We start from the raw sequence: 17,728 nt of genomic DNA on the forward strand, positions 1-17,728 counted from the left end.
TGTAGAAATCAATGCACAAGTCGGTTTTAAAAAAAAACCGTGTCACACTCAAAAAGTCTGCAATTCTTGCCGCTGTATTTATTTTACTAGGAAAACTGTCCATATCATGACAGGGCAAAACAAAACAAAGATACACTACCAGCATACACCCCCAAACCAAATGAATAATTCAGACACTTTGAAAAGCCTTACATCAACCCATCTGTCTGCTGGTGGCTGACTGCCTCTTGCGGGGCGGTGAAACGCACCAGTATTTGCATCAGGTACACGAGGCAGCATTACAGCTAAATGTTGCCTCCCAGAGCTGGTAGATTCTGCAGGAATGGTGTTAGCAGACACATTTCATTTGCATGTTGTGATGTTGCAGTGAGAACATTTACAGCTAATCAGACCAACAAGATTTCCATTCAATTCCGTTCTACTTTGACTTTTCATGTACTGAGAAGTGTTGTTACTGTATGCCAGATGAACAAGTACAATGTGTTTAAAAGAGAAGATTAGCGGAAAAGCATCCATCTGACTATACATCTTAAATTAGTCGCATAAAGGCGATAACACCTCCCTACTCCCTATTAAAACTGTGAGGCAAGAAAAGCCATGAAGCAACAGTTCCTTAGAAATATTCTCTTGGTTGCAGCAACAGCACTGTGAAGCCTGGGAAGTCAGTCTCCCCTTTGTGTAGAATAGTAATAGAAATGTAGCCGTGTTAGTCTGGTGTAGCTGAAGCAAAATGCAGGAGTATGTAGCACTTTAAAGACTAACAAGATGGTTTATTAGTAATAAACCCTAATAAACCATCTTGTTAGTTTTTAAAGTGCTACATACTCCTGCATTTTGCTTCCCCTTTGTGTGTGTGTTTTTTTTAAAAACAATCAAGAACACTCACTCCTTTTAGTAGCTACCTATGTGAAACCAGCAGTCTCACTGACTTGATGCATGCATTTGTGTTGCAGGACATTACAGGACACGCCCTGTTTACCATAATTAGGATGGATCTGTACAGCAAGCCAGGGATATTCACCTTGCTCGGCGTGTTTGTGTCTTTCTGGCTGCAGACACAGGAAGAGTGTGTTTTGGCCGCCTGCCACGCTTTTGACATGACCTAAGCAAGAAAACTGAGGTATCCGAATGGCAAAGGCTTTTTACAGCAAGAAGCGGTTTGACATTCTTTGAGCTTGGGAAGCGCTATTTAGAGAGTTATTAGAACCAGAAACTTCTAAGAGTTTTCTTTTTTATCTTCTACATCAATTCTAGACAATACAGTAAAATCTGCAAATGCCATCTGCATAGATGTATTATTTCAGCACCCCCCACAGGCAGTTGACCTTAAAACTAAGCCTCTCTCTGCACTACTGCAGAAAGTCGACCTAAGGCACTCAAATCCAGCTATGTGAATAACAAAGCTGGAGTTGACCTACCTTAAGGCGAGTTACTGTGTGTCTCTACACCCTCTCTCTCCTGTCGACTTACTCTTCTCATCAGGGGGCAGGGGTCAACTGCAAAACGATCAGTGGTTCATGTGAGGGTCTCCACTAGACTTGCTAAATCAATCTCAGAGTGATACACACTGTAGTGTAGAGGTTGTCTAAGCACATAACACACTACCAGCTGCAAAGCCAGCCTGGGTAATGCCAGCTGCAGTTTCAAATGCAACTGTACAGGACACAGACGTGAGATCTGGAAGCAAAATGGGATGATTGGTAGGGTGCACAAATTTACCCAGCATGCCTTTCCAGCTCACACCAACACAAGGTTCTGAGCGTTGAATAAACTGAAAAGTGTGGTAGAGCTTTTATGGGCACTTGGGGCTAAATTCCACCTTCTATTGCATCCACATAGTCACTGAAATCACAGTCACAGATGCACCGGAGAACATATAAGAGGGGGTGGAGGGAAAAATGTGGCTCCATTTTATTCTCATTAGCCACTCTAATCAACTGAGAAGCAAAACACTGGCTAACACCCTGCAGTTCATGTTAAAGGTAATCACCACATCTCTTTCATGGTTATGGACACGGAGGTTTTGTTGTAACAACGCGTGTGTTATTTATTTACTGCAGCATCGGTCCGCACCGTGAAATGCATTATCACGCCACACTCTGACTGACAGCTCTGCTTTCCGGCTGGAGGTTGATGAGGGAATTGCTTGCTTGGGCCAAATCTGCAATGGAGACTCGTCCTCGCTGTTTGATAAACTGAGCCACAGCAGCCATCTCCTCTGGAGTGATATAGATGAACTTTCCTCGGTCATCGATCACGCCTAGAAGACAAACACGACCTGGGGTGAGTACTTCCAAGCTAGCTACATTTCCCAACGGCATTAACGACCCCGCAACTTTAGTCAATTCAGACGACCACATTTACAGTGCACAGACAGTTCCAGAGTTAGGAAGGCAGGGTGGCCCAGCAGAAAGGGGCGCTGGCCTAGGAACAAAACTTGGATTTTATTCCAAACTATCCCACAGTCACGCAGCAGGCCCATGGCAAACACACTTCTGGGCCTCCCTCTGTCTTGTCCCAGGCTATCCCTATGCTTATGCAGCTGCATAGGGCACCTGAAAATTTGAGGCACAACTGGGAGCAGACCTGCTCTTCCCTACGGAACCCCATGATATGTGCCCTGCCCTTCCTAAAACTCTTGCAGGAGAGAGAGAGAGAGAGAGAGAGAGAGAGAGAGAGAGAGAGAGAGACAGTGTCTGTGTGATCAGCTGTGAGCTGAGTGGGAGCCTTTGCAGCAGCCAGGCACTTAACTCCCTCCCTGCCGGACTCTCCCAGGCAGCTGGTGTGCCGCACTGGCACCAGTTAACGTGCCATGGGGAGGGGATGGGGAGAACCAGGAACACATCACATGGGAGTCACGATGGAAGGGGGTGGCCAGGACCCCATCAATCCTAAGGATGGCCCTGGTCTTGTTTATTTAGATGTCCGGAGTGGATCAGTAGCTTTCATTTCTGCCTCACACCCGTTCCCCACCTGCCTGCTCCCGTTTTATACCGTGCTTGTGAATGCTTCGTTACTGTGTACATGCAGCACCTAGTACAAGGGGGTTGTGGCCCACACCCAGGGCTCGGCAAATACAAATCATGGCCTCTGTTGGACTGCAAGGCAATAGAACACCACGTATCAATAAAATCAAAGTGGCACACTGCTAGTATCCATGTGTTACTATCATATTACAATATACAACTGCAGCCCAGGTTGCCAACACTGCAAGGAAGTGCAATAGCCACTAGGTTATCTAGCCCCCTGTAGCAAACCCTCTTCAGAGAACCTAGCTCGAACCTTTTCCCTTGAATGCAGGCAATACCTTCCTCCTCTTGCCAAATGAGGGCAGGAAAGACCACCACCTGTAGGTACCAAACTTGCATCTATTCAGGGGACAGCAACGAAAAAAAATAGGGATAGGAGGACAAACGGGAGCTGAAGTCCTAATGGGCCCTTGTAGAACTACAAACTATTTTAATTTCATTTTGACAAACGGATGAGTTTTCAGACTGGCAGCGTCCCAGCAGAGTTTGTAGGCTACTCTAGTCATCTGAGGAAGGGGAAATCCTAATCTAAACAGCTGTATGATTAAATGGTTTTATTTTGCTTAGGGCTTTTCTTTATTAACATGTGGAAAAAAAAAGTGTCAAAGCAGCCGTCGCAGTCTTGTCTAGCGCTCGTCTCCAGGGCTTCCCGGGCCCCATGCAGAGGCTCTCTTTACATCAGCTCCTGCTCTCTGCTGCTGTTTCCCTCTTAGCCTCCTACTGACAGGTGTGGAGAGTCCCCACCCACGACCTTTCCTGACCAACCTCGCTCCTATCTGCTTCCCCTGCCTTAGCAGCAGAAAGCCATACATGCAATTTCCTGTCGGGCACATGACTAAGAGCAGGCATAAGATCCACAACTACCACTTCCAGTTCTCAAGGTCACTACAGCTGCAACAAGTGCACTGAGGACAGCTCGTACACAGTCCTCCAGGTCTACTGTCTTGTGATGGTCCCTTTTCTAGGATCCAGGTTATCATATGAGGAGAGGGTTAGAAAGACTGGGACTTTTCAGCATGGAAGAGATGACCAAGGGGATATGATAGACATGCATCAAAACATGACTGGTGTGGAGAAAGTAAATAAAATTATTTACTCCTTCCTATAACACAAGAACTAGGAGGCACCAAACAAAATGAATAGGCAGCCGGTTTAAAACAAATAAAAGGATGTACAGTGAAACCTTTGTTATCCGGCACTCTGTTAACCAGAAAACGTTGTTAACCGGCATTGCCCCCAGCCACAATACTGTCACATCTTCAGGCACACAAGCCTGGCTTGGTTTACCATGATTGGCTTAACAGTTTTTTATTTAAGAAGTACTAATCTTCTTTAACTCAAAATAGTGCTTCACACTACAAAACTACCAATATTAAGAACATGAGTTTTACTATTATTGGTTTCTCCTAGGTTGACAGGACCCTCAGATAGCCGGAATTTTTAGATAACCGGAACGCCCTAATCCCCGAGTGTGCCTGATAACAGGTTTTACTGTATCTCTTCATGCAACACAGAGTTAACCTGTGGAACTCCTTGCCAGAAGATATTGTGAAGTCTGAGACTATAGCAGGGTTCAAAAAAAGAACTAGATAAATTCATAGAGGATAGGTCCATCAATGGCTATGAGCCAGAATGGGTAGGAATGTTGTCCCTAGTCTGTCAGAAGCTCGGAATGGCAATAGGGGATGGATCACTTGATCCTCTGTTCCGTTCCCTCTCGGGCACCTGGCATTGACCACTGTAGCAAGAGAGGATACTGGACTAGATGGACCTTTGGTCTGGCCCAACGTGGCCGTTCTTATGCTCAAGTGTTCTGCTTTTTACAAACGTGTTTGCAAACTGCCTGAAAACCCACCCATGGTTCAGCTCAGACTGGCAAAGATAATTTAGCGCTCAGAGTGAGCGTCAGAGCTGCACAGCCCAGCAATGGGCTCAACTGATTCAGCAGGACTCAAGTGACACACAGACCTAGACACAGACTCTCTGCCTAGGGGGGTGAATTTCGTCCCGCGTGCACTTGGTTATGGCTGTGCCTCCACCCACGGCCAGGTACAAACATGCTACAACACCGCTCCAGGGTGGCAGCCCCCTTTACATGACCAAGTTTCAAAGCCGGCATTGGGGTCATGAGCAGGTCTACTGATCACGTCGAGGAGGCGTCCTCTGGGATTACGGTACAAACGAAACAGAAAGCGTGTGCTAACTAACTGGCTGAGGGGTCCTGCGTACTTCTGCAGCATCTCTTAATACCCTAAAAACGCGCCAAACCCAGTCACCTGTTAGAGTGCCGTCCGCCATCAGGTCTTGTACCCTATTAATGGCATCCTGTTGGGGAGGATGGGAAAAAGAAGTGGTTAAAAGGAGAGAGGCTTGGAAACAGAGAGATTGGGCTTCACATCTTATTCTCAAATGCAGAATTTGGGTGGAACATACGCACCAGCATTTCTCTATAGAGGCAAGTGATAAGCCTGTCATCGGGATAAGGTTTTGTCTTGGCCAGGATGCGGTCAGACTCTGCAACCCAGTGTGTGCAAATAGCTCCCTCCCCACAGCTTTTGCAAGAAAAACCTCCTATCTATGCAGACCATGCAACTCTGCCATTTTACACCAGCAAGGATCTGGCCCAAATACATGAATGAAAATCGATTTGTTCTGTGTAAAAGCTGGTGTGTTCTCCACTGGCCCAAAAAGTAACATACGCCCTCGAGGTAATACCACGGTGACACCTCTTCTGCCTTACACAGAAGTAAGGCAGAAGAGGAAGACACATGAATGTAGAACAGAGGCCAGTAAGTACAAATGTAAGGACATGATTTCCCTTGGAAGATTCGATCGTTTTTGCAGGGGTGAGGTTGCTTGTTTTTAATAAACAGTGCTGGCAAGGAATGACTCTAGGGACAAACAAATTAACATATTTTACTGCAGATGAGAACAGCATGGCCAATGTTGTAATTTCCCTACTCATTGGAGCAGCTTCCACTCTATCCCACAACGACCATGCTCTTCCATTCCCAGACTGGTGAATCTGGACACAAAGAAAGGCTTGGATTACAGTGTTAGCAGCTAGCCAGAGGTAGACATTCTGGGCACATTCCTTCATGGCCAGGACTCATTGGCTGGATGGCTCTTCCAATTAATTCCTCTTCTTCTGAACTTCAGTCAAAACTCAAGTATTTGCACCAAGGCACTCATGGAAATATCCAGTTTGCCCACCCTCCCAGCGTCCTGCCACAAACATGCCGCGTTGGCTCTTAGTTCTGGCTCCTAACGCTTACCTGGGTTCTTAGTCCCAAATGGGAAGCCAGGTCTTCCAGCAGAACCACCTTTGTGTTCTATGGAAACAAACCACAGTTATAAGCTGCTGATGGAGAACTGGGACCAGCTTTTTATCTGTTTGGTCACAGAAATGCACAGAAGGTGTCTATTGGGAGAGGCACTAGAATGCAAGTTCACAATTCCTAGCTAACCCCCCGGCTTGGGAAATACCGGAGTGGAAGGATTTATTTAAATCAGTTTCAGAGGGGTAGCCGCATTAGTCTGTAACAGGAAAAACTTAAACAACAAATAATCTGGTAGCACTTTAAAGACTAACAAAACATGTAGCTGGTATCATGAGCTTTCCTGGGCACAGCCCACTTCTTCAGATGACTGGAGTGCTGGAAAGACATTTAAATCACAGTTTGACTTTTGGAGAAATCAGAGGTTCTTGTCCGCCTGCAGATGAAGCTCTGAATAGGTCTCTAGGGATCTGTTATAACCAATCTCTAAAATAAGAGGCAAGATAAGCAGAAACATTTTGAACTATTGATGAGCAGCTATTCATAAAAAGCCTCTGACTGTCCTTGTAACCTGTATCCCTCTGCCAGTGTGAGGATAAGCTTCCAGTTTGTACAATGCTATTTCTTTTCACTTCCATTTGGGATGCTGCAAATGAGGGGTTTTTTTGTTGTTTTTTAAAGGCGAAGTGGCTCAGCTCTCCAGATGGATTTATGTTCTTCAGTGGTTTGTCTGCTTTTTACTAACACTAGCACTGTCGCCTTTACGACCTTCTTTCGCAAGTTAACCCCTAATCTAGCTTCTCTAGGAATGAGAAACATTCCTTGTGCTCTGTCAGGAACGCTTGAATCTTATCTGGCTTCGGTACTGACTCTGTGCATGTCTTTAGCCAAGTCATTCAGTATCGGATTTCCCACTGCTTCATTCTAGCTCTACAATGGTGTAATCCTAGGGAGATACCCAGCAGATTCAAGTCACACAATGCACTGGTGAAATGGGAACTCAACCACGCCATTACTCAGTTTCCACATCAGTAAAATGGGTTTTACTTTCATTCATGCAATGGTTCTGCGAAGGTGCGTTAATGTGTGTAAGGAAGTTGAAATATGAAGGAATACATAGGTGCTAAGTATTAGTCTCTAAGTTCCAGGAGATTCTTCCTTGCAGTCCCCTGGGTAGGCAGTATAGGGCAGAGTTCTACAATTTCAGATGCAAGTATGACATTTGAATGGGACACAACGCTTCCAGAATGAGGTTTACATTTTGACTTATTTATGGTCACAGCAACTCTAACCTGTATAGACATCTGAGAAATAAAAAAGGTTGTGCGTAGGTCATGCTCCCTATCGTGGGGGAGGGGGAACCCACGGACTTACTAGTTGTGAAGTTAGATACAGCCAAGCTAGAGAACTGACTACCATGAACTGAAGATACAGCACTGAAACCAGTCCATGGAATTCAGTTCTCAGAGCTGGGAACTGCGACGGATCATCACATCTTCATTTTAAACGACAGGGGAGAGGCGGGGGGTGGGGGGGGGGGCAAAAGAAAAAACAACCCCTCCCCCCCAAGCCAAACAATGCACCCACTCACCCCTTTACTAAATGAGAAAAGAGGATTTCAATCTTCCCTTAAGAACAGCCATGCCCTAACTACTGAATGAGTTTACTGTAAGCTTTCCAGGTTAATTGCGTGTCCTGGCTAGGATTCCAGGAAATCAACGCTCTTTGGCAGAAATACAATCATCAAAGCTTGAAGCCTGATTCATGGCACAGCATTTAAGCACGTGCTTAACTTCCTGAAGCTCCATTAATGTCAATAGACCAGCAGTTACTTATGTACTTTGCTGAACGGGGGCCAGAAACGGTTAGTTAGGGCCAAGTCCTGCTCCGGTTACTTAAGCAACGAATCCCACCGGAACCACGAATCCCACCGGAACCACGAGAGGGTTTGCGTGACTCCGGGAGCAGGCTCTGGACCTTACTTCCCAGAGCAAGGGAGTGCGCAGCCGTGTATTCAGGGTTTATCCACCAAACCTCCTTTGGCAGTTTTGTAACGGGCCCCTTTCAAAAACAAAATTGGTTGCTCTCCGGAGCTGCTCAGGGCTTTGGAAACAGCGAGTCCAACTGAAAATGGTTTCAATGTGCCAAGGCACAGCCCAAGGTTGAAATACTAGGGACTGAAAAACAGCGTGCTAGGCAGAGGCTGGCGGTTACATGGTTTCCCGCACTGTGGGCTCTGCAGTAGGGATGTAAGCGACTAGTCGACTATCTGCTAAGCAAAAGCTTATCGGACAGTCAATTAGTGACTTGACTTGTCACTCTCCCCCCTTCCGCCCCACTGCCTCTATCAGAGAGAGGCAGCAAGGGCGGAGAGGAGCAGGATCCGGTGCTGGGGGGAGCCCAGCACCGTCTCCTGGGGAGAAGGGGCAGGAGCATAGTGGGGAACGGGCGGCGCTTCCACTTTTGAAACGTAGCAAGAGCAGGGCCTCTTGTACATTTCAAAAGCAAAGCGCTGCCAGGACAGTGTGGCCAGCGGGGGACTCGAGGAGCACCCCGATGGCCCAGAGCTCCCTGCTTCTGAAATGTACAAGAGCCCCAGCGGGACTCAACCAGTCTGGATCGCTCCCGGGGCTCTCGTACATTTCAAAAGCGGGGAGCACTGGGCCAGTGGGGGGCTGCTCGCGTCCCCCACCTGCTGTGCTCCCGCCTTTCAAACGCAGCAAGAGCTGGCAGGGCTCTTGCTATATTTCAAAGGTGGAGGCCGCCTTTATCAACGAATCGAATAGCCGATGCAAATTACATCTACTATTCAATTAGCTGATTCATCTAAATTTAACATCCTTACTCTGCCGTGCAAGCTTGATAATGCAGAGCCTGCAGAGAAGCCTGCCCGGGAGCAGGGCCACCAGCCCCTTGCCGCCCAGCTCCCGGGGAGGAGGCTTAATGGTTAGTCGTTTACACTCAAACATCTCCAGCAAATGTGTTTCACTTTGCCTTTTGGGCCAGCGACCGGCACTCTACGGTGAGGCTACCTCCCTGGGTCCACGCCTTCTGGCAGCTTTTGAACAAATTGACTGGTAGTTGTTTAAACTACTGACTGAGCCCACAGAGTCCTTCTTGAGAAGTGCCCTGCCGGGGCCATGTCGAAACCAAGCAGCTTTTCTATGGCTTCTCTTTCACAAGCCAGATCCCCCGGTTTGTCACCTTACAATCAGCTGCCGGGAATGGAAACACCTTTGGTACTGATTTCACACAGGCACGCAAGATCAGAAAGGCCTGAGACTAGAGGAGCAGCCAATGAACTTAATAACCAAAGGCGCTTGGAGGGAACTTGACGTTCAATCTCCATTTCATTTCAATGGGATCTGGGTGCCTTGCCCTCTTGTCCTTTGTAGAAATCCCAGCACCAACCCATCTCCCTCCCCCCCCAAAAGAAAAACCAAGGAGTCTATATTTCTTGTAAAATGTCCCTAAGAATAAAATATGAAGCAAGCTGCCTCCACTCAGAAACTGACAAGAGGCAAAACAGCTTCCCCAACAGAAAGGTTAAGTTACATTTTTTTTTGAGGCATCAGCTGATCTTTAAGACGGTTTCAGACTGACACTGACAGATTAACACCGTTTCAGCAGAGAAGTCATGCCTTCTAAAAAAGCAACGACATAGTCAGCTAGGATGGATTGCATGCTGCCTTTGTCTTCTCTAAACCAAGGCTATTTTCAAGCTACAGAGAAAGTTAAATATTGTAAGAAAACAAGGAGCTGGATTTTGTTGTCCATCCCAATTCAGCAATGCATGCACTTAAGTGCCTTCCTGAATGCGGATAGTTACCCGAAATAGGGCCTTTAGCACATGCTTAAGTCCTACTTAGTGCCACCTGAGCCAAGCTGTCTTAGCTTCCAGGTCTCTGAGTCGCACTGATTGTCTATCTGAAATTGGACACACAATGTGTATTGCAGTCAAAATGTAACAGTAGAGGTTTCTATTTTAATTGGAAAGTGCAAGGCATCACACATACCCCAATGCTTATTAAAAGCCCAAAGACACCCTAATGAGTGACCTTTTCTACAACACCCTTCTAAAGGTTAAGACGTTGCCACGCATCTCAAGGGTAGAGGAGTTAGAGAGGAAATAAAGTTAGAGGTTTGTGTGACCTTTACTGTGCTTGTGTTTCAAGAGGATCAAAAATGATGCACGTGGTACAACAGATACCACACAATTTCAGCAATCCTCACTCTCACTCACTGGGCGGTGGGGGGCGGGAGAAACTAAATTAAACGGCAACGGAGCCAGTGAATTTATTTTTAAAATAAAACATTCAGGGCTGAACCTTGTATGGTACGGAGAGTTCTCACCTACCATTGGCAACGTTCTACCTCATTGGATTGGACACCAAAAAACCTGTAGGTACAGGTTGAACCTCTGTGGTCTGGGACTTTCTGGTCTAGCAACATCCATGGTGCGGAAGGACCACAGAAGTTGCTGGACTAAAAAGCCCTAACCACAGAGGTTGCCAGCGTCTTGGCCTTCAGCGGAAGGGGCATGAGGGCAGGGAGCCAGCCAGGAGGGGAGCCCCACAGGTCCTGAAGCTGCTGCTGGCCGGGAAACAGAGAGCAGGGAGCCCCCACGTTCGGGGGTGCAGAGCTGCTGCTGGCTAGGAGCAGGGAGCCCCGGCAGTCTGAGCAGGGCTGCAGCTGTGAGTGCAACTCTGCCAGCAGACCAGGGGCAGGGCACTGGCCAGGCCAGCGGCCTGAAGGGGAGCCCCAGAACAGCCTGAGCTCCCCTGCTTCAGCAAACTCTCTCCTTTGAGACTGTAGGAATTTAACTACAAGGACTAGGAGTATTGGCTACAATGCCAAGCCAAAGGTGCAATTCAGGACCCTTGGCAGACGATGGTACAACAAGCCGTCAAGCCGCAGCAGCAAGGGCTGTCCAGGCCTGCACTAGGCACTCAGCAGCTAACCCCTGCTGCCATGGCTTCACAGCTACTGGTACCTGAGCTAACTAAATCAAGCTACTGTGGTGCGTATGTGTGTGCTCCAATTACACCTTCAACTGCCAAGCAGACATACCCCAAACAGACCTACGTGCTGACAAGTCTACCATACTTTTACAAAGGCCTTTCAAAGGCGAAATAAAATATTTAGTTATTGATAACGTCTAACAGGAAGTGACATGCTCCCAAAGCGCAATGCTTAAACTGGAATATCTAGTACATGATCCCAAAGCAAACAGGAAAGGAAAAATTCTGTGTAAACCTTTCCAGAGTTTGACCTGAAATATCCACGAGCCAATCAACTAATCACTCATTTATGAGTTGCTAGAGCAAAACAGACACTTTAGTTCTATGTCACAGAGGGGCAGTCGTGTTAGTCTGTATCTGCAAAAAACAACAAGGAGTCCTGTGGCACCCTAAAAACGAACAGATTTATTTGGGCATAAACTTTCGTGGGTAAAAGCCACTGCCTCTGACAAAGTGGTGTTGGTTACCCACAAAAACTTATGCCCACATAGGTCTGTTAGTCTTTAAGGTGACACGAAATGCCTCTCGTTTTTACTGCAATTCTACTTCATAGATCTCCTGCATATCTGTTTTATTAACAATCCACCTAGATATTTTCCTCCTTTACACAGCTCTCTATCAATAAATATTTTTATAATAAATAAAATACATAAAAGGAACACACACTGAATATAAAGAAAGAGGAATGGTAGCTTACCTTAATGTAGCTGAGAAATTCCGTTAGAAAGCTATGGGACTGGATATAGCAAGGAAAACAATTATTAATTCAAATGAACAGACATCAAATCAAATGCATCTACACATTGATGGGAAAACAAGGATTTTCAGACTTAAATCATAAAAGGCACAACACGCAGACCGAGAAGGACCGATTCTCATTTGTTGCACTAGTGTAAATCTGGAGTTAATATCATCTACAGATTTATACAGATGAATCAGAAATCAGAGTAAGGCTCAAGATGTTTGTAATTAAATATATATATTTTTAAGCCTATCCAACTAGTGGAAATAACCAGTTTCTATTTTCTTTAGCTCTACGTCATAGACAGTGTGCCACGTACACAGCTGGACCAAGTTACTTTCAGCATCTTCCCAGTAAGTTAGAGTCTTTGAGGACGAAATCTTGCTCTCTGGATGTGTAAAGAGCAGGGTGCGGAATGATATCAACGGAAGACCACTCTCATGCATTCAAGGGGAGAGTTTAGCCTACACAGAGAAACCGAAGCCAATTTTTTAAAAAAATTGGATGCCTAATTGTAAGCATCCAAATAAAAGCTGCTTGATCAAAGGCGCTGCATGCCCAAAATTTGCATTTAAGTCAATGGAAGATGCTGGCGCTCGGATCCTCTGGAAATTATTTATTTATTTACAATATTTTTACCCCATGTCTCTATTTAAAATATTCGAGGCAGATTACAACATATTTTAAAGACACAATATAAATATCTATAAAAAAATTAAAATTATGTCATTTATAAAAAAAATATGTCATTTATATGATTAGTTACTTAACTACAGATTTAAGTGCTTGGCTCCAGATAGTCCTGCTTGAGGATATTATTACTAATCAATAACAGAGCATGTGACTAGAGGATACTGGATGCCTTGTAAAGCACAAGGCAGAAAGCCTACAGCCTTCTAGCCATGCAAGCAGTGACAGAAGCCCTGTATATGAGTGTGTCTTGGAATGTTTTTGTTTAATAAGCATTTGTAATATATACTTTATAAAAAAGCATTTGAAGTAGAGAACAAGGTTCCAACCTCTGTCTTAAGCAAGTCAAGCCCCCTTCTACCACCATTTACATACAGTAACCATTCCGGTCTGGGATCTTGTACACAAAATTCCTCCCCTCCACCCCACTCCAAGCAAACCAATGCAACCAAGTTACATACACCTTTTGAAAGGGAGCCGATAGTGGGATTGTTTTGTTTTTTGCTGTAATTGATCTCCCAAGAGCATCTGTGGTGTAGTGGACACAGCTGCTAAACACTTCATGTAACTTACAAACAGATGGGAAAAACCTGCTGAAAACACTTTTAGTAGTAAGACACTACTACTCATAATTTCAGAAATGCCAATGGCAAAGTAAAAAGATTTTCAAAGGAACTGACAGGAGTTAGGATTACTCTAGTGGTCAAACTAGCTTTGTACCACTGAGAATCTACCTGCCCAATCACTAACTCGGCATGACTTAAGTCGGCCTTAGTTTAGAGCCACGATGAAGAATGCTTCTGGTGTCTACAGTGGGTGGCTAGACAGAGGGAGAGAGAGAAATAAAAAAAGACCAATACTACTCTGATTTACACCAATGTCACCTCACTGTCCTCAGCATAAGAATTTCGGACACTTAAAGTTATGCTAAAATCCAGTGCATTCAGCTGTAAACCTCTGGAGAGCAAGATCTCCATTTCCATGAAATGGAATTAAAAGGTAACAATTTTATAACAATTAAAATGTAAACCTATCAAAATAATTAGGCTCTACGGGTTATCAATGAGAATCTGGTCTTTCAGATTCCAGCATTAAAAAAAAAAGTACTGTACACCATGATGTGAAATGCCACCCTTGCAGGTAGCCATAACAGATTACAGTCCCACGCAGAGTGTAAGAAATTAGCAAGTCAGTTCCATCGCAAAGTGTACAGTTCCAAAACATCCAGAGACATAGGCATTTTAATGCTCCATTTAATAAAATACTTTAAAAATCAGCTTTGGTTCGGTTTTATCCCCTTAATTCAGAGATAATTAAACCCCTTAAATATTGAAGTTCAATTTAAAAACCAGATGTTGCAGCTGATTTGGAATCACTCCACCTTTGGAATTGCTCTCTTCCACTGTTATTTGCCCTTCTAGCAGCACTTTCTGTAATTGTATTGCAAGGCTTCAAGCCTTCGGAAGACATTTGGATTACAGAACTCCAAGCTATGCTGCAAGCTCGTATTTGCTATATGCACAACACCTGCCATTTAAAGATTAAAAAAAATCCTTATGTACACTCAGCCCATGCCAGCTAAGTGCCATTTTCAGAAGCAACTGACCCCGGACTCAATTCAGAATGGTTTGGAGGCATTTTTTCCGTTTGGATTTTTAAAACAATGGCGGGATAAGAGGCTATCAGAAAGGTTTAAATAGGTGAATCTAATCAGACTCAGACAGCTGGGCGGGAAGCTGGGAATCATAGCCTGCAGGGACAGCACAACCTACCTCTTCCTCAGTCATTGCTTCTTCAACACCCTCCTCTTCAACTACAAAACTCTCCTTCAGCTTCAGGTATTCTTCGTGCTCCCTCTGCTCCTTTTCTTCTTTTGCTTTCTTTTCTTCCTCTTCCTGCACAAAAATGAAGGGGTCAGTTCATTCCTCCCCAAACCAGGTTTAGTTTAATGGAGACCCTGCTTACTTTTATCATCCAGGTGCCAACCGGATTTGGCAGGACAGACCAGGAACAGAAGGAGTTTCTGAAAAGGGAAGCTTTAAACTCTCCCTTGATCGCATCATTAATTTCACAAGCTGCTCTGCCTCTGCCATTCTTTTAATACAGTAATTGTCTAGTGCACATGGTCTTAGACAGCCTAGATGCTCCTGGCCTGGCTCAGAAAAGATCTGATGAAGGGGAGAAAGACACTTTTATATAGCAAACTGCTTCCTCAATTTGCATGAACACATTTTTTTCTGCAGTGCAAGCTACAGGAAGTCCCTGCCCCCAAACCATAGGTTGATGCAACTTACAGGCCCTGATTCTACTCTCTTACACCAGTGTAAAAACAGGAGCAGCTACTGAAGTCAGAGGAGTTACACTAGTGTCAAAAAAGTGAGAGAAGAGTCAGGCCTATTATGTGGTTTAAAAGGTGTTTTTTTTTAAATGGTAGACCACTCAGCTGGTTATATATAAAAGATACAAGGGGAGCTGTATTAACTACCTGTTTTACAAACCCAACACAAGAGGTAGCCGTGTGTAGAGAAAAATTAAATTCTTTTGTGAGTAGTTGTCTTTAGTTAGCTAACAGCTATGAATTTTGTTGCAGTTCAATCAGTTACAGTCACTAATCCACTATATAGTCCAGAGTTTCTCTATTCAATCAATCAAGAACTCTTCCTAAATGGTCAGAGCTAGGACCACCAAATTTGGCATGCAGCTTCATCTTCTTATGCCAGGCATGTTAAACTCGAAGCCTACTGAGGGCCACACAAACGAAAACTGATAGTTTTCAGGGCCACCAAAGACATCGGAAAGTCATAATTATTTATTATTATAGATTACGTTTTAGGATTATTTTATAATTTTTCAGGTCTTGTTTTAATATAATACAATAATTTGATGTGTAAAATTGTTATTTGCCCATATCAAATATTTTTTAATTTAAATATACATTTAAGGTACTTTTTGATTTTTTTTATGATACAAAACTTGTTTTGCTGAAAACAAGTATAGACCGTGGTTAATCAAATAGAACAGGCTTCTGTGAAAATTTCAGATACTTTGTAAATTTGAGATTTTGCATAAACATATAATATTCATGCAATTGCAAAAATGTGACATATTTATTGATATAAAATTAATATACATTTTGTGATTTTATTTGGGAAAAAATAAACAAAATGTTAACAAAATATCCTCCACCTCTCCCCCCAAAGCTAGGCACTCCCATACCCCAGTTCTAACCCAATCTCCACCCCTTCCCTCAGAGTCTCCCCCTCCTCTCCTCTAACCCAATGCCTCCTCCCTCCCCCAGAGCCAGGCACTCCCAGCCCCCCTTCCCCCCCCCAACCTAATGCCTGGGTTCCAGAGCAGCTGCCACACATTTCATCTTCAGGTGCTGGGGTGGCATGAGCACAACGGCCAGCTGTGAGTAGGTGTTTGATGCCTGTGCAGAGCAGCTGGCCAGCCATGTGCAGTCACTGCAGTGCCGTGTGCAGAGTGGCCGGTCGGCTGGCTGTAATCTGCCCTTGGCCACATGCTCCAAGCGGCTAGTGGGCCGCACTTTATTCTTTTATAAAAATATAGCGGCAGGCCACATCGGGCTGCATGCAGGCTGCCAGAGGCCCGTTTGACATGCCTGTCTTATACCTTAATGTAAGGGTCTGGTTGCGCCAGGAAAATGGGATGTGCCTGGAATGGGATCGTCTCTCATAAAACCAAACGGAAATGACAGACTCACCAAGACGAGCACAGGCCCCAAAACTGACATAACTGAATGAATGCTGAACGCTTGATGAGCCAAAAAAACCCAGGGTGAACCTGGAATAGGATTGCCTCTCAACAAGCCTTACAGAAAAGAGAGAAGCAGAGAAATTTGGAGCAGTGCTCTGTTTTGGCACAGCTTTAAAAAAAAAAAAAATCAATGCTTAAGGTTTGAAAACTAGAAGAAAACGTTACTGAAAACCAAATTGACTACAGCCCTTTTTTGTTACAACATAGCAAATAAGAGTTGAAAGGGATGAAACACACAAAAAAGACACTTGACGGAATTCTTATTTAAAGCAATTACTAAAAAATTACACATTTTAACAATACTTTAAGACATTGGAAATAAATATTAGCTTCGTAAAAATACTGTATTTTTCAAAAAAATACAATGTAAATGAAGAACGTCCACTTTCCTTTTATTTTACAGCCCCTCCCAACTTTGACTTAAGAACCCAAGCAATGCCAGGTAAATCTGCTAGTAATATTTATAAAGCATTTTAAAGCTGTCTACAGAGAGTCATTAAATCTCCTAAAACCCCAGTGCTGGAGGCATCACACATTTAACAGGACGCACATATATGTTAAGTGACTTGCTCTAGGGTCCCCAGCAAAAATCAGGGGCACACCCAATGTGACATTGCAGGGGTTGTGTGCCCAAAGCTCTGTGTGTGCGCTGCTTTCCATGCGTTTTCCCTTGGGGTTCTCAGACGGAAATAATAATACAATCACATTAAGCTATGGCTATATCTGCACACAACTTCATTTTAGGCCTCAGCATTGCCGGATCAGACACCGAGGCTGACTCACTTGTGGGACTGTGGTCCTAAAGCATAACTGCGATGAAAAAGTGACTGGAAAAATAATAATAATAAAAAAAAGGATCTAGTTTCTTAGCAGACCTGATCCTTTTGTGCATTCAGAGTCAAACGGGAAAGTTCTGGAAGTTTTTTATTCCTGCAGATTTAGTACAGCTTTCGAGAGCGAGCGGGATTCACTTCTGGATCCTGCCTCACCAAAAAGGTTAACTAAGATCTAGTAGCAGAATCTATTATTAGCAACACGAGTCCGAAAGAACACACAGACGGGTTCTCAAGAGTACTTGTAAACTGAGCCAACTTGATTGTGTCTCAGTGATTCTAGAGAAAGTCCTTCTCAACTGTGTGTCTTACTTTGGGCCTTCCAGTAACCCAAATGCTATACAGGATTCTGAAGGAG

General features: G+C 44.5%; 1 protein-coding gene across 1 annotated transcript in view; it reads right to left on the bottom strand.

Annotated features, from left to right (window-relative positions):
• Positions 1 to 56: 56 nt before the first annotated feature.
• The window catches only part of DDRGK1 (DDRGK domain containing 1), a 54,982-nt gene continuing 37,310 nt past the window's right edge, over positions 57 to 17,728 (bottom strand). Inside the window, exons 5-9 of the mRNA XM_075931006.1 lie at positions 14,533 to 14,655; positions 12,026 to 12,064; positions 6,305 to 6,361; positions 5,306 to 5,354; positions 57 to 2,260 (exon numbers count right to left, since the gene is read on the bottom strand). Coding sequence (XP_075787121.1) covers positions 2,088 to 2,260; positions 5,306 to 5,354; positions 6,305 to 6,361; positions 12,026 to 12,064; positions 14,533 to 14,655 — 441 coding nt within the window. The 3' untranslated portion in view covers positions 57 to 2,087. The remainder of the gene's footprint in view (positions 2,261 to 5,305; positions 5,355 to 6,304; positions 6,362 to 12,025; positions 12,065 to 14,532; positions 14,656 to 17,728) is intronic.

The sequence above is a fragment of the Pelodiscus sinensis genome, chromosome 5 (genome assembly GCF_049634645.1).
Source record: "Pelodiscus sinensis isolate JC-2024 chromosome 5, ASM4963464v1, whole genome shotgun sequence".
Lineage (NCBI taxonomy): Eukaryota > Metazoa > Chordata > Testudines > Trionychidae > Pelodiscus > Pelodiscus sinensis.